Source organism: Dromaius novaehollandiae, chromosome W (genome assembly GCF_036370855.1).
Source record: "Dromaius novaehollandiae isolate bDroNov1 chromosome W, bDroNov1.hap1, whole genome shotgun sequence".
Classification (NCBI taxonomy): domain Eukaryota; kingdom Metazoa; phylum Chordata; class Aves; order Casuariiformes; family Dromaiidae; genus Dromaius; species Dromaius novaehollandiae.
Window position 1 is genome coordinate 13701480 of NC_088130.1, and position 23063 is coordinate 13724542.

The window sequence follows — 23063 nt, forward strand, 5'->3', positions numbered from 1 at the left end:
AAGTTGCTGAATTACTTCTTCTTTTGCCATCCTGCAATTCCTCCATAGTCTCAGGAGATGGTCTCCTGTGTGTTAGGGTGAGCTACCACCTCTGCCCCAGGCTGTTTCTGCAGCACTCACCCGATGACCACTCACAGCACTGCAAGCAAACAGGGAGAAGAGTAGCTCTGTTTTCTCCACTATTTGCTACCTGGCTGGGCTCTGCAAGCCCTCAGGGGAGCTGGAAAGCAGTTTTGAGTTAAGGAAGCACTAGCAAAGGTGGCTCAGTGTCCGCGCTGCGGAGAAGATGCACCTTTCTCCTCCCGTCTGCTGGCACACACAGGAACACCAAACCTGAAATCACAGGAAAGTTCTCCTGCCTCCCCCTGATGTTTGTCCCCAGCTGGGCTGCTGCTGTCCAGAGGGGCTGCTTTCTACCATGCTGACCAGTGTATCTTTATGGTTTCCTTGTGCTGCCCTCTCTGCTTGTTCCATTTACCCAGTGTCTTTTATTTTATAAAAGAATTGTAAACTGTGCAGAGTAGGAAAACTCTCTTTGTGTTTTTGTACCTGGACCCTATCTCAGTACAAACAGTAATAACAACAACAATCACAACTCCTGTTGAGGTACCTAAACCAGACTTGCGTTTTTCTTGTGCTGTGGACTAATAAAAGGAGAGAAATGGTTGGGTGAGAGAGCCTGCAGCCCCTAATATCTTTTTGATGAATGCTTGCCCTCAGGTTGAAAATGTTGGACGTTGCTGATGTGCTGCAAGTGGTTTGGATGTTATGAGCTCCTCAGCTGTTCTCTCATTCTGCAGCATTCCCAAAGGTGTTAAAGTTTCCTGTATCAGAGCTTTCTAAAGGTAGGATTATTATCATGTTGGATAGCAGAAATCCACAAAGAAGTGCTCCTAAAAGTGCTTTCCAAGAACAATAGGTTTAAGGAGCACAGAAATCTCTCTATCTGCAGGCATCCCCGGAATTTCCCTTCTATTGGTTCTGCTTTTCTGTTGTTTCGGAGATGCACCTTGGCGAGAGACAAAGAACCAGATGTGAATGCTGATGGTGCACTGAGCATGCTTGGGGGAAGAAGGGTTTTAATGTGAAAGTGGCAGCTCTCTCTCTTTCAGCTCTAGTAGAGTAACAACTCAAATCCTCCCGGGATTGCTGCATCCTTACATCTCCTAATGGGCCTCAGGTTTTAGAAAAGCTGAGCACTTGCTTTTCTAACTCGATAGAATAAGAGCTTCACATTCTGACTTTTTCACTGAAGGGATACAAAGCCCCACAGAACAAACTAAAAAAATACCACTCTCCAATCTTTTTATTATATTTTTTAACCAGTTGTTGTCAACACTTCAGCAAACAAGCTTTCCAGAATTTGATTATTTGCTCCCTGACCCTTCACCTATACCTACCTAAAATTGGCATTAGCTGCTGCCAAAATGACGTGAGAGTAAAAAAAAAATCTCCTTACTGGGCCTTTTTCAAGTTTATGCAGTATTCCTTATAGATAAAAGATGTACATTAAAGTTAAAATGAATTAAACTTAAGGCCAAGAGAAGATTAAATGGTCTATCCAAAGTCACCCAAGGACTCAGTGGTGGGGCTGAGTCTCTCATGTCAGGGTAGCGCCCTGTCCATCAGGACTTCCTTGCTGCCTTTGTAGGAAGCTGGTGTTCCTACACTTGCTGTCTGCAAATACAAATGACTAGGCAAGGCACAAGGCCATGGAAAATAGGCCTGTGAAAGCAAGTTGGTGTATATTAAATACTGCAACACATAAAAGCTATGGTCCCAGAGGGGCTGTTTGCAGAAGAAGGCAATGATAGAGCTCCATCTCAAAGATGGGAAGCTCTGTGGAGCTTCATCTTACAGAGTTTTAGATTTGCAGCCCCACTGCAAACCATTGTAGACAGTAATACACAAGACAGTCTGATTAGCGTAGCCTCATGGAACAATTTTTTTAATCTCTTTCCCCTCATTTGGAGAATTTGTCAGCTTTTGCTGATGAATATAATAATAATGATGAGTAAATTATAAATAGAGAAACAACATCTGTAATATGGGGAGTAAGAGGAAATTTGAAAATGCCAGAACAATCAATAAAAACCATCCAACTAAATGAGTAGATATTTTCTAAGCTGACAGAGATTTAAAACTTTCCTGAGAAGTGGCTGTTTTCCTCCATAATCAGCTTAAAAACTGATTATTACTGGCAAAATAAAATATTCCCAGCTCTTTGTAGGGGGTTTGCTTTTTGCACTTCGTAACTCTTCCCTAATGCAACCCTCATCAAAAAATTGTGCGGAAAGGGTATTTCTCCTCCTGCAGCTGGAGAGTTGGCATTAAGAACATCTTCATTAGCTGGGAAAGCCAGCTGCTGCCTCAAATGGAAGTATGCTTTGCTAGGTTTGAATTGTCCCCACACCATAGCCTCGTGTGTCTGCACACCTTTAAAAGAATTACTCTGAGCGTAAATTTAATGTTAAACTGAGCTGAATTGAATTCAGACTGTCTTTTTTAATTGTTATTTTAGCAGAACGTGCATGATAGCACCCATGCTTTTGCAGCACCCCTAAATGCCGACAGCACTGCTAGCACACCAGTACTATGTCAGATCAATGGAACTAGGCTTTCTAGGTCCATTAGATCAGTGAATGAAGAGAGAATTAATTCTTCGCCTTCTCAGTCTCTGCTGCCTGCACGCTGGCCCCTCCCCTGCTGCCTGACTTCCCTCTGCTCGCAGGGCTTTGGGGAAGAAAGGGCACGTTACCCCGCCGCTTGCTTTATTCAAATTCCGCCCTCTTCGCCCTGCGCCCTCGCCCACGGGAGCGGGGAGCAGGGCGGATGGCTCCGCGGCCGCGGGGGAGCCCAGCCTGGCTGCTGCCTGCGGAGGGCAGCGGGGAGCGGGGAGCGGCAGCGCGCACTGCAGCCCTTTCTGTACGCAGGCTGCCCCTTTCCTTTAAAGCAGTGCAGCCCTCCCCTGAGCAGCAGGCTCCAGCCGCGTTTGGTATGCACGAGCCCTGCTGCTCCGAGGCAGGGGCCGCTTTCTTAGGGAGGATCGGCGGCTACCGCAAATCCGCCTCGCCTGCCTGCTGCCCGCGTCGCGGCCAGCCCCCGTCCCGCCTCGGGAGCCGCAGGTGCGGGCGGACGGGCCGAGCATGGGACGTGCAGGCGGCGGCGGCGGGCTGCCTCGGTAGGCGCTGCCGGGTCCGCGGCTGACTTTTCCGGTGGGACTTGTGGAGGGCCATGAACCAAACGGACGCTCCCCGGCCGCTCAACTGGACCATCCGGAAGCTGTGCCATGCCGCCTTTCTGCCCTCCGTCAGACTCCTCAAGGTACCGTGACCCCCCTCTGCCCGGAGCGCGCCGGTCTGGGCCGCCGCAGAGTTCATGCCGAAATTGCCTCAACTTCATTAGGAGCTAGTTTAGCTACCTCCGTTAAAACCCCTGCGAGTACCCGGAGGTACCGGAGCTGGGCTTTGCACTCCGGTTCTGCGTGTTCAGCAGTTGATGGAGGTCTAGGAGACGGGTAGAAGCACGGAAAGGCAGTAGGCGGTGGTGGACACAAGCTGCGTTTCAGTTTGCCTAGGCGTATAAAAAAGACATGAACTTCTAGGGAAGAAGAAGGCATCAGTTTCCAAGGTGTGTGTCTTTGCGAGCAGTCCTCTGCTACCTGGTATTTGGGGTTATTCAGACCCTAGGGATACCCAGGGGTACAGTACCGCTCAGACCAACCTGTAAACGGAGCAGTATGTGAGCGGACACAAATTCTCCGGGTTGGCTAACAGCTGTACATAGAAGCGGAGGTCAGCTAAAGACTGACAGCGCAGACAGCTTCAGTGAAACTTTCTGATGATGATTTTTTTTTTCTTTGTTTAAACCAAGTGGCACAGTTTGATTTGAGGATGTTTTTAAATATGCCTTCCTAAAAGATAATTATTTGAAAATTACTTTGGTTTATAGACAATGGGAGGGGCTCTTAATCTCAGCATGTGCAGTACCACTACTGCTGCGTGTCCCACTTACACCTTTTCTAGAGGCATACGTAACTGGAAAGCAAAAATATCATGAATCAACTTTTTGAAGAAAACAGAGGTTGTATCAAGCTGAAAAATCTTGTTTGCTCTTGGAGCATGTTAATTTGTTTGAAATGTATGAATGTATGAAATTTGTTTGAAATGTTTGAATGTATGAAAACATAATGCAAATTTAAACAATATAATCAGGTTGCTTTAGGATGCCTGTAATTTTTTTTTTAGTGTTGGGAGGCATGGCAATGGTTATCTCAGTTCATCTTAGTACTTCATAGTTTGTCTTTGAAATTAGTATGCAGCCAGGTAAAACATGGCTCCATGCACAGTGCGATGGAGTGTAATGACTGATATAACCATTTGATTTTGCATGGACAGCTCGAACTTTGAAACTAAGTCAGTCCTCCGTAATGCAACATATTTGCACAGTAGTGTACTGTATGGTAGCGCACTTACCAGTCAAATAATGCACATATAGTTATTGTATATGTGAAGCAAAATGACCATACTGTGTATCATGACAGGTATTTGTCACATCCTGGCAGGAAGGGACAACCCTAGAAAAAGGTTGCTGTTTCCAAGCCAGGTGTATGGCTGCTGGCAGGTGCATTGTGAGCAGCTCCGAAGAATAGCAATAAGGTCTACAGTAGATCTGCTGAAAAATCAAAATACAACTGAAGTGTAATACCAAACAAATCAGAAAGTAGTGCTGATTATCTTGCAAAGGCTTTTTTTCTTTCTTCTCCTGCCAGAAGCACAAATTAGAATAGCCATACTTTAAAAGCTAATACACTTAGGAAAACATAATTTTCCCAGAGTGTGAGAACTCAGATGTTGGGAAATTTTATTGGCATTCTCAATACCACAAAAAAAAAAAACTGTATTTTTTTTTTTTGGCAGACAAATGTTGCCCCCTGTGTACGGTTTTTCTTCATTGCACTTGTTTTAAGGGTAAACGTCGTCGATTATTTATTAAAAGAGCTGGCTTAAAATGATTTCCTGTGGCTACAGCTATAATCTTTTAGGGATAGAGAGCGAGCGGAGGCCGCGGGGTGAGCAAGAGGCGCAGGGGAAATAGCAGGGGATGCGCAGCCCTTGCGCGGGGCTGGGGAGCGGCCACAGCAGAGGAGCTGGGGCTCGGGCACCTCCCCCAGCTGCCGGGCAGAGCTGCCTGGGCAGGGGGAAATGCAGGCACCAGCATCTTCAGGGCACACAGTCAGCTCAAAACGATGCTTCCGACATACACGTTTTGCCTTTGTCTTCTATTATTTAGTGTGTTCAAGGCATGTGATCAGGCAAGAACACGGCCCCGTTGTCCCAGTTCCCCCAAAGATATGACTGGCAATATGAAGGAATTTTCCTGTTAGAAAGAGCTAATAAGAAAAGAGTGCAATAACAATAGCAACAAATTACCAGATGAGCAGTGTACATATTTTCCTGTTTTTCCTCCAGGAATTTGAAAATGTTTACATACACAAATTCACTCATCAGAAGAGTGTCTGTCTTCTTTTCTTTTTTTGGTCTGTCTCCCAAAAACAAAGAAGAAACCCCTTTTTTCTGAATGAAAGGTGCTCTTGTAAATCCACAAACATTGGAAAAGCAAGTGCAATCTTAGCTCATTTTTAATGGACCAATTTCCAAACTGACTGAGAGTCCTTAAGGGGTAATGCAATATTGTATCTCAGTAGGTATACAGTAGATCTTTTTCTTTTTACACAGAGGAAATTAATCTCTATATGTGCAAACATATATAAATATATGTTGTGTTTCTCCTTAAAAAATAATCCAGGTGTTCTCTTTTGAAATTATTGAATAAAAGCATGCTTTCTTCTGATTTCTTACATTTTGGTGGCCAGATATAGAAGTATTCTTTTTTAATGAAGTTAATGCTAATTTGCTTTTGTGAGAACATATGCAAATTCTTTTTTATTTAGTTTTGATTTTGTCCAACATATTGTATTACTGAATCTGATTAGCCTTTCTCTGCAGTGGGTGCCCTCAGTTGCACAATAAGCTTTGTAAAAACTGATGTGCAAAGGCACATTTTATCATTATCTGCATTATCTGTGGTTGCCAAAGTCTATTTCAATGTGTTTTGTAAATTTATTTACAGAAAATATAAAATAACATTGTGTTTGTCATTCCCACACTTTTAGTCCACCAGAACAAAGCAACTGAACAACATCATTAGGTTCAAGAATGCATCTCTGCCTGAATTTGTAAGACTAAGAGTTAGCAGAGATTTCCTGTAATACGCAGGGAAAAAAGTCACTGTAGCATAACGTGCCACCTTGATAGGAAACAGTATGAACTTTTCTATGTCTTGGCTGTACGTTAGCTCTGTGTCCTATGAATAAGAATTATAAAGCTCTCATCCTGTGGATTCAATTTTACATGTAGCACCTGTGCTTCTAGACTGAGTGAAATAGATAAACACTGGAAACCAGGACTTCCTTGGGGTCTCTCGCTTCATATTACTCAGTAATAAATTGGTGGGATTGTCTCAAAATGACTGCTTTTAAATAAATAATAATATGTGCTATGCAACAGGTAAGCTGTGCTCTTACTCCCTCCTGCTGAACTGGCACACGCTGACATGCACTGGTTACCTGGACTGACAGCTGACACAGCTCTGGCCACAGTGACCTGGTTTGATTTAGATAATCGAGGATCAGTCACTGGTGCTGACAGGTCCAGCAGCTCTCCAGCTCTGTTCCCTGTGCTTTTCTGCCAGGCATGTGTTTCTGCTCTAACCGACTTCACTAATACCCTCAGGTTTAGGAATGGTCTTATAATCCTGTTTTCTTCATTTTTCATTTTCTAACAGACACACAGAGTATTAGAGAACTAGCAGCTATTATATTTGAATCACAGGTTAAATCAAATTATTAGAGGGCATTTTTACACCTTGTGTCACTGGCTCACCCTTCACTGGTCCTGTTTTTTCCCCCTAACAAATATTTTCTGTAGCACATCCCATGCTGGTACTTTTTGTGGTTATTTCAATATGCTTAAATAAATGCTAACTCACCATCTACTGTCTTCCCATGTGAAGTAAGAGGATTAAGAAGTGCCCTGAGCACGTGTGCAGAGAGGGCGATTTTGTGTTAGCGAGAGGGATTGTCGTTTTCCCAAGATGGTCACTGAAGTGTCAGGTTGCTTTCCAGCAGCGACTGTTTAGCTTCTGCTTCTCCACTTGAACTCCAAAGTTTGCTTCTTTGTGTGTTTGGCCAGGATCTTGTTACCGTGTTTCTTCTTTATTTCTTATTACGAAGAATTAATATTAATTAATAGTAAGCAGTATCCATGTTGTGCCACTTAAGAACAACCGTTCCACTTGCTCTGGTAGTCGTAGTCGTATTTCTGTGCGTTTGTCCTAAGGTGAAAGAGAGTTTCTGAGTCTCCATACATCAGATAAAGAGACGGTCTCCCACGAAAGGGAGCCTAGTCCAAATGGAAGGATTTGGGGAAAACAGACATTTTAGAACAATATTGTATGCTCTTAAAAAATTGATGAATGATGTGACAATGAAGACTTCACTCCAAGGACTCTGTGCCCTAGGAGAGGCTGCAGATGTTGCACTTCTGATTGGGACAGATTTGCTTATGAGACATGCCACAGGGTAGGGGATGAATAATATATAAAAGCCCCACAGATCTGAGAATAGACCGAGGAGAGGAAAATAAAGGGAGTCTAATGTACAGTAAGCTTAACACCATGGATTTAAAGATGTGCCGCTGTGGAAGTGCTACACTGAATGCTGGGATAACAACAACTTACCCAGCCTTTTTCTTAATAAGTCTGCTAGAAAATTTTTATAATGGACTTTGAGTTGCATGTCAGTGAGTAGATTTGGAAGTTAAGAGCTTAGCTTTGGAAGAGCCAGAGGAAAAGAAATGGAATGAATCAGAAGAAACACTGGAGAAAATGTTTTGGATAATATTTTCCAGCATATGGTTCAGTAACAAATGCCTGCTCAGCTCTACCAAATAAATACAAAGAGCACTTATCCAACCTGGGCAGCTGCCTAGTCCAGCTCCAGGAACTGCTGGAAGCTTGAAGAGATCAGACACTAAATTTCTTGCCAAAGGAGAAGCTGGACCTTATTTTTGTTAATGACTTTTTACTTGATTGCCCTAGACAGGGTGCACAAGGTTACCCAGGAGAAAAATGAAAATCTAAAAAAAGCTCATTAGAATAAGGCACAGTGTCTTTTTAAGTGTAACAAAATATACATGTGAAATTCTGGCCATCCTAAAAGCTGTGGAATAGAAGTGTGGCCAGCATTTTTCCTGTTACAGCAAATTTGTTTAGCTACGTTCGTTCATAAAGAAGACATCAAAAGGAATAAAGACTGGTAAACACACGGTAGGCTTTGTTGTGGTACATGGTGAAATACCACATTGATTTTGCTCAACAATTTAAGTCTGCTAAAAATCTCAAATAGCTATTTGATTACAGAATACAACTTCATTTCAGGATACTTTTTAAAGTATTGTTTGGTAAACTGAGTGAACAATTTGCTTCTCGAGAATGATGGAAGAATGAAATGTGTTCTTTAGAAAACAATAAATATTTATGGTTCTGAATCCTCTACTGTTAGAAAAAAGTGTAACAGAGGAGAAAGCTGTATTTTTTTGGAGTTGATTTTTTTTTCTCCGTGCGTTGAAAAAAGCTATTGGACTGCCAGAATCATCCAGTAACTCAGGCACAATACTTCTGGGAAATAATTTTTACAATTACATGTACGTGGGTTTGTTTGCCATATTCATGAGACAGTAATACTGGATTGTGTTACACTCCTGGGAAACAGAAGTGCAAGCTTTTTATTCTATTTTATTCCCTATAAATGAGAAAGTGGGCAAAAATGTAGATGGGTGCCAAGGCAGGTAGGATGTGAAGATGATTGTTTCTTAGCTAGTCTTTTGGTGCCCAGTTGGCACTGGGCTCCTCAGATGTATCACGGCTTGATAGCTAAGAATTGATTCAGGTTATTGTTTTAGTTCACTGACCACATCCCCCTTCCAAACTGCAACAAAATGAGAGGGCAAGTTTAGTAGGTCTCAACTGAAAAACTGAGATACTTGGAACAAACCCCAAAGCATATTGCTGTCATTAGTGAACTGATACATTAGGTGTTCCTGAAAGTAATATGCACATTACTGACAGTAAAATGAGGGTGGTAATTTACCTGTGTCTGCACTCATCTGCTTGCTGACTTAAATTGTAATAGGGAATGAGCCATCACCTATGCTTCCATCAGGAGGATGTGGTGCAGTCTGGGAAGTAATAACAGCTCAGACCTTACGATCAGGCTGCTTGAAACAGAGGCATGGAGAGAATACCAGCCAATGTAACAATTTTCTTGTGAATTCACTAATAGGAAAACTAGTCACACCTCTCTTTATGGTGGGCTGTTGTATACGGTACGAAATACAGATGAGTTTTGAGAGTTCTGTTCAGAAAAAAATTGCTTTGATAAACAAACTTCTGTTTTCTTCTCAAAAAGATCATATTTATGTATAAATTACAGTTGTAATAGGTGTTACGTGTTTTGCGCTCTAATTCTCAGATTTTCTGGAGTGTATCGTCTGTACTTAGAAGCCCAGAACCCAGATTGCCGGAGAACAGAACTCTCTTTTCCAGAGGGTGTTTTGCTCCTGTGCCATCTAACATCAGTTTCATAACTTAAGGAGAGCAGAAAGGAGATAAGAGCTAGGGCATTGCTGTGCCGTTGTGATTTCTTGCTTTATCATCAGGAAATTGGTTTAACACTGCAAATCAGAGGAGCAGCAGGTGTTGCCTTCAAGCCACCTTTGCACAGGTAAGCTTGTGTTCCTGCTGCTCAACCTTTAGCTTGGACTCTAGTGCTTCACATTTTTACAGGCAAGTAATGGGGAAGACATTTTTTAGCTGTAGCTGAAGAACTAATGGTATGCCTTGTGGGGGTTGCACATACCCAGAAGATGCTTATTACTTGCAGTCAGGCTTCTCACCAAACGTGAAAGGAGTTGATCCTTCTCGTGCAGCACTTGGGCAGATATACATGTGTAAGGAGCTTCTGACAGATTCTGTCAGATCATTTCTCCGAGAAGGGAAGGAAATGTGGAAGCTAATAAAACTTTTGTCCCCATTATATACAGAAGTAGTCACTTTGTGCTGTTAGTTTTGCTGAAAAGGTAGAGGACACATTTTTAACATGATCAAAGATGAAACAAAACTTGTTAGCGGTTTGGCTTATTGACGGAGTCTGTTCCAGGAATATGATTCACACTGGTGACCATTGACTTTGAAGTGATGTACCAGCAAATCAGTTTCCACAAGAAATACTACTCCAATAAAAAACATTAAAATGGAAAAGAGAGATTAAGACAAAAAGCCTAGTCTAACTGCCTTTGCTGTAGAAGTCTTGTTAATATATTAGTTTCCATGAGACTGCTTTCAAGGAGTAGACACCTCAGTGACTTTCTGAAGGAGAAACCTTAGTCTACTGGATTCATGTAGAGAAAAAGTGGTTTAGATTTTCAGGTGTTACTGCAGTAGCTTTTGTTTATGACATACATAGAATTATTTTAAAATTACCCTACTTCTGTCCTGGCAGTGAAACATAGGCAAATGCACATAATGATGACAAAGTTTGCTACCTCCCTGTCTGCTGTGAGATTGGGTGGTTGTAATGTCTAAAGGCAACTTCATGGACTCATAGTCGATTTTGCTTGCAGAAGGTGGTCCTCTAACATGAGTGCCAAGCAAGAGCTTAGATCGAGGTCCTTAAAATTGTGAAAGGTTGTAGAAATGCAGAGTTTCTTCTTTTAAACCAGATGTTTTTAGGGAAAAAATATTTCTCTTTCTGGGCACATCACCACTTTGTGAATGCTTCTCAAAAAGAAGTGATAGTAAATGCTAAATTTGCAGTCTTGATGCTGCAGTTAAGGTACTAAAATGCATGGCTGTTCTAAAGTAAGGATCTTGCCACAGCTACAGGTCTTTATCCTCTTGCACATTAATATTATTTTATAGTATCTTCCTAAATCCAGACCTATCTTTAGCAATTCTTCCCTCGTCGCAGAAAATACAGATGTGTTTGCCTTCTACTCCACTCCATCACCAGTGGAGCTAGAGTGAAGAAGCTGAGGCAACAGAGTCATCAAAGGAGGTCCACGTTTCCTGCATGTTAAAGGACTCGTCTCAAAAACGATCCCTACTTCCTATGGCACTCAGTCTTCTCTGATTTGAGTACTTACAGGAGGTGTCAAATGGCCTCGACTCCCACTGACCCTAGCAAGAATTGGGAACATGTGAAACACTGCAATAGACCTGGATTTTAGGGATCAAATGCAATTGTCCTAATTTCTGACTGTATGAGGGATAGAGTGAGGGCTTTGTGGACTCACTTCTAGAGTTAGTTGTTAAAAAATAATAAATAGTGTTTTTGATGTATATTAATAGAAAAACATAAGTCTAATTCCAAATAGACACTATTGTTTTTAAAATAATTGTAAAATGCTACCATGCACATCAGTATTTGAAACAAGATGCTACAAATACAATGCCACTTAATGCATTAATGGAATCCTGTATTAATGGCATAAGATTTCAGTGCTGTTCTGCAATACTGTTCCTTATGTTTGAAAGGGTGCCATGTGAGCAATTCAGGCCACAGGACCATGAAGTGAAGCTGAGTGGTTTTATTCCACCTGAATTGCTAACAAGACTATGCTACAGTGTAAGAAGAAATGCCCTCAGGGCTCTCTGGAAATTTATGTCAAAGCCAGTAATAAAGCATGAAATAAAATCACTTCATCAAAAATATCTTTCATCTCCCAAATAATATGGTGACATGAAACAATCTGACAAAGTGCTCTTAGCAATGTCAAGGATGTTACTGAAGAAAATATCAGGATTTTTATTATCTAATTAAAACAATCATCGGGCTGATTTTACATTAGTGAGGAGGTGATGGAGTGAAAGGTTGTCTTTCAATGACCCATCTTTCTTCACCTGTTGTTGGTAGAAGCAGAAGGAAAGTGCAGTGACTTACTGAACCATTATAATTAAGAATTTATGGAGGATGCACCACCATAATATTCTGTTATGGAAAGATGCCATTTTTTGAACTTTGTCTGTGGGTTACTAAATTGGCGTGGCTTGTTGCTGCTGTGTCTGTGGTAATGCAGTATCCCATAGCAGTTTCACAATGCAATAGCTTAAAGTGCATCTTTGCATGCAGCTGGAAAGAGAGAGCAAAACTGCAACTGGATGAGCTAATTACATGATATCCTGAGGTCCTTCCAGAGTAACTTTACTATGATTGCATGCATAAGTTTCCAGGTTACAAAAGGTATCTTCCAGATACATTCTCGTTCAACTTTTGGCCTCATTACTTCAAATTACTCGTCAAATTGCTTGTGTCATACATAGGAGGCAATACCTGATGATCAGTGGGTTTTTTTTTTGGGGGGGGGGTTGGGTTTTTTTTTTTTTTTTTGGACCATAAATTCCATGTTACCAAATAAAAACAATGTGATGATCTGCACAGCCTGGCTAAAATACTACTGCTTTTCTCGACATTTTTTTTCTATATCTCTGCCCATCTCCACACTGGAGCTTTTCCAGAACTGCATTGCTCCTAGAATTTTACTGATATTTAGCTGCTTGTCTTGTAATCACAAAAGCAATAGTGGTGCCAGGTTATTATGGCTGTAATGCTGACAAATAATTTGCCACGTGCAGTCTAATGACTGAGCGAGCCACCTGTGGTCAGCTCCCTCTGCCTGAAGGATGGTAGATCTGGCATCAAGATTGCCCACAAAGCTTGTGAGAAAAGCAGAAGAGCACAGTGGTAGTAAAAGGTATCCCTTTGCTACTGGATGTGATAGCTGTAAGTTTCTGTTGGCTTGGGATATCTGCCTTAGAAAGCGAATACTTTTTTTAATCATTCAATTCAAATCCAGCTTTGTCTTAAAAAACACATTGATGCCAAATTTTCAGAGGTCCTACACTTACGTTCTTCTGTGAGAATGGAGTAAATTGGGGTACACTGTGAAAAGAAACCCATAAAAGTTGCTTGCCCTATATTGCCACTGACAGGACCAATTAAATATGCATCATTTTTGACATAAGTTTGTCTAAGTTCCTAAAGTAGTAAACTTCGTAGGCAATCCATTCGAAAGTGACCCTGTCAATGCCATCAGAAATATTTTTCTGAAGTCTTTGTCTAGATCTGTCTTGCTGGTCTTTAAGACCATGATGTCTTGTTTCACCCACTATGAACACAGAGGACACATGCAGCAGCTTTTGTGTTTAGAAGTTCTAATCCTGTGTTTGGAAATTGGCAAGTTTAGCAGACTTGTTCGTGACATCTTTGTCATCTTACAGTTCTTTGTTCTTTGTCATCTTACAGTATAGCTTATTTGCATATTTATTCCAGTATTTTCCACTGCTGAAGACAAACTGAGATTCCCTTCCTGCTTGCTTTTTTCTCTCTTTCTGTAGTCTTCAGGTGTCTTACTGGAAAAGTCAGTAGGGGACAGGAGGGACATCCCCTTGACCTGCCATGCTAATCTTAGGTCCAAAAGCTGGAGAAAGACTGATGAAGAAACAGAAGGTATCACAGCTCTTCTTCATTTATGTCTCCTGAACAGGCTAAATAACCTTCCTTTAAATTGCCGTAAAGTCTTTCTCACGTAATTTATTTTACAAGAATGTGAGGTGACTAACAACTATCAGTCTTCAGGGAGAGCTTTGGGGAGGCACAATCTTTTTCTGTTTGCACAGTAGAAATATTCTTTTTTTTTTTTTCTTTGCATAGTAATGAAACCTGTATTCTTAAATGTTTTCATTTCCCAAGAAATTTTAAAACTCAATGATGTGGAAGACAATCGGCAGCACAGTCCTTAGTAAAACACTGAACTTCAGGTACATGTGCTGCCTATATTACATACAAATGAGGAAATTTCATGTTTTTGTGCATTTCTCTGGAATACAAAGGCGTATTTTTGATCCTTCCAGCACAAATTTGGAGAAAAAATAAACAAACAAAGAAGGTTTTCATTAATATCCTAGTGGGAAATTAAATGTGAACAGATTATTTTATCTTGACACATACGATTATTTAAGAATAATTTAAACGTAAAGATCTAATCTATCAGGCCTAAAATATCCTGTGCAGCTTCTTATTAATGGCAACTTTGGGAGCTGTAGCTTATTCAAGGTGGGGATACTAAATTTTTCAGAGGATATCTTCCCCTTAGAAGCTGCTGATTGCTATTGCTAATGTCCAAGGATGAGGTTTTTTCTTTTGGTTACTTTTATTTATAAGGTAGTACAAATTTCCAGCTTTGTTCTGTGTTCAAAAATTCTCAGGCATTACTAAAAAGTCCCTTGATAAAATGGATATCTGTATAATTTGAACAAATGAGAAGAAATACTTATTCACCGAATATAGCGGTCTGCCAGGGATGAGACTACAGCAGGAAGTCTTTAAGTAAGTATTGAAACTGAGCAAATTGTTTGCATCAAATTATCTGAAAAATTTAGTATCTCAGTGCCATGAAGTGTTTTAGCACACATAGTTTCCATTAATTTACTTAGGAGTCATCTAAAATCCAGCTAAATCAATAGAAAGACTTCCACAAATTTTTAGGGGGCATTACCCTTATTTGCCAGATAATAGAGCTTGAAGTAGGAACAGCATAATGATACAGGATATATATAATGTACATTACGTTGTTTTTGATTCAAGACTGGAGATACGTTCAGGTATTTCTGCTAGAAATAGTTGTGCATGTTACCAATACTGCAATTTTTTTCAGTATTATATCTTGAAGTCTACTCTCCCCTTAAATGGGGAGGATAAAAAGTTGAAGCAAACTACTTAATGTGATTAAATAAATATGAATAACTTCAGAAAAATATGTGGAACATCCATTGATTAAATCGATTAGCAGTATAGTATGGCTACTTTTTTGTTTGTTTTTAACGCTGAGTATTTTTTAAGGAATAAGGATATGCTCACTACTCATGGCAGTTCTAACCCTTGTCTGCAATCATAAAATAAGATTGTGTTACAGCCAAGCCGCATTAACGGTTGTGTGTGTGCTCCTAGCCCTTTGCAGCTGCAAAGTGATGTGTTCTAGTTTAAGCTAGTTGTATGCAACATGCTTTATTTGAATATCCATGCGATCACTTCAGATGACACTGCTTCAAGCCCTGATAACTAGATTCTTTGTGGTAGTCATCCAGATCCTAATTCTAACTCTTCCTTTGCACTTGTAAGTGAATGTCCATTTGACAGGCAAAAGTCTCTCCTGTGTAAGGAAGGATTTCTCCCCTGTGCTGGTTCAGACTTGTCTGATATGACAGCTGGACCCCAGTTTGGGGACACACTCCTTTGGCCTTTGCTGTAGCAAGTTTTTTACTGCAACAGCATCTGGATTGTGTTGTCCTATGTCTCTTTTCCCATAGCATTTCTTCCTCATGCAACATCCCAATTACATGCACTGGAAGTAAATATATCGTCTAGAGAAAGGCCTCTTGCAGGTGTAAAATCTCATTTCAGAAGGACCTATTATGTAATGTGGTGAGTAAAACCAGCATTAACATTCTCAGAGCTGCTTTTTAGTGTCTTATTTTTGTGTGCTGAGAATTAAGACACCTTGACTATAGACTGATTTTTCAGAAACTACCAAGACAACATTCTATGAAAATAATGGTCCTCTAACAAAGTTCTTTATCTTGTTTACTAAAGCTGAATATCTCTGTCAAAATCACTAGAATGATCAGGTTTTAATATTTCTGTATCAAAATTGCTCCATTAAAATTTTAGCTCTTCCTAGATTTCCTGCTGTATGCTTGCATGATGCAATGGGCTATGGCTCTGAATCTCAGATTGGAGGTCTTCCCCAGAAATTCAAATTAGCTGTCATTAAAACACTTCTTGCTTTCTGCTGTTGAGGCCTTTCAAGCTCACTGGGAGGCCACAAACGGTATGACATAATGCACAGGTTTCAGTGCAAAAAAGAAACATTCAGTAAGGAATGAGATACCCATAATTAATTCAGGTGGTTGATATGTGATCTGAATACTCTGTGAATACATAAATGCTAAAATGCATTGTGCTCAAAGCAGCAGTTATTATTATATCCCACTTGTTTGGATTACTTGAATATTAGTATATCTCTGCCCATAGTGGATCCGTTCAAAAAAATGAGTTCCTTAAAGGTAATAATTTGAAGTAGTTGTGAAACAGAAATGTTGACAAAATGAAAATTCAAGTTCAGTTTTAAGTAAACTAAAACATACGAAAATAGAAAACAATATTAACATAATGGCATTGAACTTCATACACAGGACGAAATACAAATTCGTTTTAGACTATTATAGTACTACTATCAGTTTGGTTCAGAAAGCTTATCTAGTCAAGCTACTCCTTACACTAACTGTTGTTAGCTTTCTCTGTTCATACCTCTACTCCAGAGAGTAACAGATTACTAGTCACATCCTGCACTGCTTTAGGAAAAGCGTAGCCAGCATGGGTCGAGGGAAGTGATCCTTCCCCTTTTTTTTTCGATGCAACATCTGGAGTCCTGTGTTCGGTTTGGGGCTCCCCAGGACGAGAAAGACACAGACATACTGGAGACAGTCCAGCTGAGGCCGCTGAGCTGGTCAGGTTGCTGGTTCACGTAATGTGCAAGGAGAGGCTGAAAGCCTGAAAGTTTGTTCAGCCATAAGAATGAAAGGTGAAAAAGATCTTATTTTTATCTTTCTATATGTAAAAGCAGGGTATAGAGGAGATGAAGCCAGACTTTTCTCAGGGGTGCACAGCAACAGGACAAGAAGTAATGAATACAAGTAGCCATAAGGGTGGTTAAGCACTGGACCAGGTTGCCTGGAGAGGCTGCAGACCCTCCATCCTGGGGGACACTCAAATCTCAAATGGACAGAGCCTGAGCAAACTGATCTAATTGCACCTGACTGGTGAATTGGTGCCTGATTTGATATATTTTGCAGAATGGGGGAAGGAGAGTTAATCTTCAAAGAAATATCCTTCCTTGGTTTTGCAAGTGTCTCTTCTGTTTTAACGGTAGCCAGAGATGTATATTTAAACACTTAAACAGTGCAGAATAGCACTGCAACTGCTAGTCTGTTATCACAGGAGCTTCTCAAATTCAGAGCTTCTCAGAACAGTCCTCTGAAGTTGCTCTCAGTGCTTTATAGAGACAGGAGCCATATGAAGGCAGCAAGGGGATAAACTTTATAAGTATTCTGTGGATGTGGAGTAGAGTGTGTCCTAGGTACACATCAGATTGCAATTATGTTCCACAGTTGTTTTTGCTGTAGAAGCTTTGCAGCTGAGTGTCCCATAAATTTGGCTGGATAGTTGATTGGATCATGATTGTAGCAAGTGATTTACAGCAACAGGCAGCTTTTATGAAGTTCAGCAAACATCTGTGTCTGTGACTCTGGCCCAGTAGCGCTTGAGCTAATAATTTATATCAGTTACTTGCTGTCAACCTGTTTGTTATCTGTGCCCTACTTCATTTCAAATTGAATATTCACTTGTTTATGCATAGTTATGCACTGAGGGGCCATAAGTCATTTCTTCTGCAGAATTTGTTTTGATATGTCTTCATGGCAAGAGCTAGCAAAACCAGAGACTTTCAGTCTTCCATAGGAAGCTCTGAATTTGTTGGTATTTCCTCATCTGGCTGCAGTGAACATTGTTGGAGAGTGTTACTTCCATATGGTTGGCTCCCAGACATTTGAGGGAAGCGATAGGGTTTTCATTTTTTTCCCCCTTTTGCTACTCATTGTCTAAGAGGTATGGGAATGAAAGAGACGTACAGATATGGCTCTGTCTAAACAAAAGCTATCTTCCTGGCTGCTGAGGGAATTCTCCATACCCGTAGGGCTTTTTCCAGAAGAGCAGAAGATAAAAGTACATAAAAATACTGAGGAGAAGGAGAAAAAAAATGGAAGAAAGAGGGAAGCAGTTAAAGAAAGCATTGTTGGTTAGTGGCAGGAGTGGGCTGCTCCTTCAGGGAGGCCAAGCCAGGAGACGAGCATCGCAGCAAGGCAGGCAGGGTACTGACCTCACCAAGAAGGCCACAGTCCCACAGTACCCAACCAAGGAGAGTGGAGCAGGTCTGGTGCCGGTGACCAGGTTCAGCCACAGTCCAGTGATCACCAGGCAAGTCCACAGCAATGAGGCAGGGCCAAAGTTAAGCCATGAAGCCAAGTTAGCAAGGCAAGGTCAGAATCAGCAAGGTTCAGGGCTGGACACACCATACCTACAGCATAACTCAGGCAAGGGTGAGGGCCCGAGCTTAAATACACCTCAGAACCAGTGGGAAGAGGATGCATGGATGGAGGCTCCCATCAAGGCCTCCCACAGCTCTTCCTTACTACTTGGCTGTTTTCCCAGCAGTCTGATCCCACGTTGCAGCTGCACCATATCAGAGCTGGCCTTGGGCACAGGCAGACAGATCCCTAGGAGTTGGGAGTGGGGAAGGGGGATTGCAAAGGAAGGTGGTTACAGGCTGATCAGGGCAATTAGAGCCTGTTGGTGTACTCAGGGCCTTGACAGAAGCATCTTCTCCCATCACTCTGCAGAGGTTGGTGTTTACGGGGGTACTTGTGAAATGCTTTGGTCTTAGCTGGAGCGTGCATGTTTTCTGATGGTTTCCAGGTGCACTCCTTGGGACGATAGCCCTGCCAATCAATTAGATAGCAGAGCTTTCCCCAGTGGAGTTTAGAGTCCAAAATTTGCTGTAGCTGGTAGTCTGCCTCTGCTGTCATGACTGCTATAGGTCTCCTTCAGGTGATCCTCCCATCTAGAGCTGGGGCATGGGATGGGTCAGGGCTGGGACTCTCTGGACAGAGTCAGAGGCTGCAAAGCTGCAGGAGCCGGGTCTGACAGCTGCCCCAGGCTCTGGAGCAGGTTAGCCCTGCCTGTCTCAGCTCAGAGGACCTCAGCCAGCCCAAGCCATAGTGTGATCGTTGCCCCCCCCCCCTCAATTTCCAGAGTCAGCTCCACGGATCATGCTGCATGCTTGGCAGCTCTCCAGCAAGGCAGCACTGGCCGTGGACACCAGGTTGGTCCCCAGGGAACTGCTCCAAGTAAATGTATGAGGTTTTAGGGGCAGGGGTTGCTGTGGGGGCAGGGGCCGTTACAGGAGCCTGCAGGGCTGTAGTCTCGATTTCCACATATTGGTATATTTTGGAAAAAAAGCCTTTTAAATTCTGAATAATATCTTACAATGAATTATCACTGAAGATAAAATCATATTCAGTGTAAACCACTAAGCAACCATTAGACTATATCTTTTTCTCAAGAGGCTGAGCTATATTTGAACTAGCGATTGAGATATTAATATGGAAAATACAAATGTTCTCCTACTGCAGTGAAAGTACAAACTCAGTATTTTGCCTGAACTCTCAACCTCACTGTTCCTTTTTCAATGGAAAAGATATATCATATCTTTCTGAAAAGATTAGCAATCTTTTCTTCAGTGTTAATGTTAGAGCTCATACCCATCAGTTAGTTACTGTTTGTTTGTAGGACGTGGGTTTTTTCCCCAGATTGTTACACATACCATCTACTGAAGTACTTTTCTCTTAAGTCTACTATACATTAATGAAAGCATGCTGTGGAGGAATCACTAAACTCTGGCTGAGCTGGAGGTGTTCATATAAGCTCTCATACATCTCATTGTAGTCATAATGCTAGCTATATATTTAGAATGATTGTGGATACAATTTGAAGAAGGCTGTATGATGTAAGCATTCAATAGTATAGTTATTAATCTTGTCTTGAAAGGATGAGAAGAATAAAATGTGTATCCACTGAAGGAACGTTTGCACAGCAGAGGGAAAAAGAAGCCTTCAGTAATCTGCATGCTGCTTGTAACCCTGTATTGAGATACCGAACCTCAGCCCTTCTATCTCGGGATGGTTTCAGATGCTCAGGAGGAATTCTCTTCCCTCCTTCTTCCCTCCCCCTTCCCTAGAAACGGGAGATTTTTTTTCTGTTTTCTTTTTCTTTTTTCCCTCCCTTGAAGGGAAGCTGTTGACCATACTTGGAAACAGATCCTAACTCACAGTCAGTTGCTCCAGAGGAGTCTGGAGAATCCTCTCTGAAGTTCTGCAGTAGCAACACCTGCATTTCTTTCCAAAGTTAGAAGATCTATTCAAACGTTTCTGCTTCTGAAGCATAGAACAAGCACCCTGTTAACATCTTACCACTATATCCAAGCAGGTGTATATGAGTTATTTACCAGTTCAGAGGTCTTCAACATCAGTGATGCCTTGAGCTCTGCTGTTCCTTGCCTTTGGTATATGACACTTGGGTTTTCTGAAGATTGGAAGTTTATTAATTGGAGATAATTCAGCTAAATATAGAGATCTATAATATCTCACTGGAGGTGAGACCATGTGATTCATTTTTCTGAATGGCTTTAAATTCTTTAAAGCCATAAGAAGTGGATCTCATTTTTTTGAAGATTAAAACATTTTCTCAATAAGATGTGGAAGCAAGAATTCATTGCAGTGAATTAGAAGGATAGTTTCCTCCTCCATGTTTGAAGTTAATTCTCATTTAATTCTCATTTAAATTCTCATTAAATTCTCATTTAATGCAAACAGAACTAGAAAAACATTATTTTCCTTAGTAAATATATGGTCTATTATATGGCAAAACAGCAGTTCCAGTACAGTTCAGGTCAAAAAAGCATTCCTAGACTCTGGTTTAAGTTGCTGTTTGCATCATTCAGTGTGTTTAAATATGATATGCTCTATAAATAGTTATTATTGCCATTGACAATTTGATGCTAAGAAGTGTCATATTCACCTCACAGAACATTTTCTGAATTTATGTTTGGATTTATACTCAGAAAAAAAGTAGTAGGTCTCTAGAATATTATCTTCTCAGGTTTTTTTCACATTGTATGAGTCAAATTTCAGATGTATTATTGACTAAGAAATCTCCAAAGAGAAGTCAAATGCTCAAAGAAGGTAGTATTAGTGATTTAATAGATGATTCTTTTAGTTGTGAGTCAGTGGCCTGGACCAGTACTCAGGAGACTGTATTGCTCTTTCAGATGGAATATAAAAATTAAGGTTCAGCTCATTTGTGTAATCACTAAGTATTCACCGTTGTGTCTTGGGAAAGTTTCATGTTTTGCACATTATCTTTATAATTTGAAGTAGGTAGGTATTTGTCAGCTTAGGATGTCCTGTATTTCATTGGTAAGAGAGTTTACTTAATTGTCTGCATATTCCAGCCCAGACCTAATTCTTTAGTGTGACAGAAAACATGATGTTTGTACAGATAATTTGTTCTCTGTTTTGAGGTTTTATTTAATTTTTTGGCCCTGCAAGGCGAAGGTTAATTAAATGCAAGTTACCATCTCCAAGGGCCTGAAGAATGAAAATATAAATAGACAATTCATGAGATATGATTCTCTCTATGAAAAAGAAGAATTTTTCATAAAGCTACCTTACAAAATTAGAACTAAAAAAAGAATACATTTACATTCATTTAGATACATATTTACAAAGCCTTCATTAAATTAAAATTGCCATCAGAATGTAAGAACAATAGGGATAACTATCTGCCTGTTCTTAATCTTTGCATATCGCACAATGATACATGTAATTAAGCTGAATGAAACAAATACTTGGTTTCTCATACCCAATATATGTGCATAAGCAAAAAAATTAAATCTAACCATGATGAGGTTAACCTAAACTCTAATTTTATCCAAATCTTATAATTGCCACCAACAACTACCTGTTAAAGGAAAAGAAGTTGGCATTCTCTTCAAAATGACTTTTTGTTAATACCCTACTAAACATGCACTGCCATTCTGATATTGAATACTTGCCTCCGTGTCCTACCTGCATGTCCTTGCAGATGTTGGTGTATGGACAGTGTGGAGACCTACTGTGTCAGAGAACATGCGCTGCGACAAGTTGCAGCCTTGGCTGGTTTTGGCTCAAGCAGTAGAGTGGTATCTTTTTGTGTTTTATGGTCCTTGCTCCTTTCCTGACTGGAACCATGTAATTGCAAAATAGAAATTAGAGGCCATTAGGCCTTGACTTCTGGCTGTGTTCTTCTGTAGACACTGGGTAACCTCTATGTATGACACAAACATTTTACTGTGGACCTGGGAGATTAAGCTATGAAATGAATTAAGTTGTAAAAAAAATGAATACTGAACTGAAAATGAAGTACGAGGAGAGTGGAAATTTCAGGGCTAGTGCTAGAGTATGTGATTTAAAAAAAAAAAATTAGACAATGCAATGCATAAGAAATTATATATCATAAAATTGCTTTTCTTTTTAAATATATACATAATGCAAATGATGACAGTATTTACTCAACAATATAAAACAGCAGTGTGTTCCTTAAAAGCAGACCATATAGCCAAATGAAAAAAAACAAAATAAAAAACTGCCAGTAGCTAAGTCTGGTGCCTATTTAAATTCTTTCCATTAATTCATCCACATTAGAAGATATTTCTTCAGATTAAGAATACCCCTTCATTTGTTACGGATGGTAATGTCTGCCCTAGGAAGACAAAGTATAAGGATTGCAGGCCAAGATTAAGGAAAAATAACAAGCCTGTAAGAGAAAGGATTAGAAGAGTGATGGAGAAATAACTATGGTACCTCTATAAATGCCAACATGTATATTCTTCCTACAGTAAATCTACACTGCACATTCAAATTTATTCTCTACATATAAAATATCACGTGCGGTTTTTCAGCTTGCAGAATCAGAAATGCTCTTTCCCAAACTGAGATTGATTTTTAGAAAGAAGATTCAGCTGTCATTTCTTGTTGTGAGGTTGATTGTTTTTGTTAATGGAGGTCATTTCTATAACTATGTACAGTATTTTTGTTAGTTATTCATTTTTCTGATATTTTGTAAGGTAATAACGTACCAACTAAAAATCATGAAGATGTCCATCTTTTTTCTTTGTGGTATTAGCCCATAAACATGTTTCATTTGTTCTTGATATATTGTTTTGGAGATGAGG

At 40.5% G+C, this 23063-nt stretch overlaps 1 protein-coding gene across 2 annotated transcripts in view; it reads left to right on the forward strand.

Moving 5' to 3' along the window:
- Positions 1-2779: 2779 nt before the first annotated feature.
- LOC135323498 (transient receptor potential cation channel subfamily M member 3-like) overlaps positions 2780-23063 on the forward strand; it is a 285214-nt gene continuing 264930 nt past the window's right edge. For both annotated transcript variants that reach the window (XM_064499862.1, XM_064499864.1), the window contains exon 1: positions 2780-3324. In XM_064499862.1, the coding sequence (XP_064355932.1) occupies positions 3235-3324 (90 nt within the window). In that variant the 5' untranslated portion in view covers positions 2780-3234. The remainder of the gene's footprint in view (positions 3325-23063) is intronic.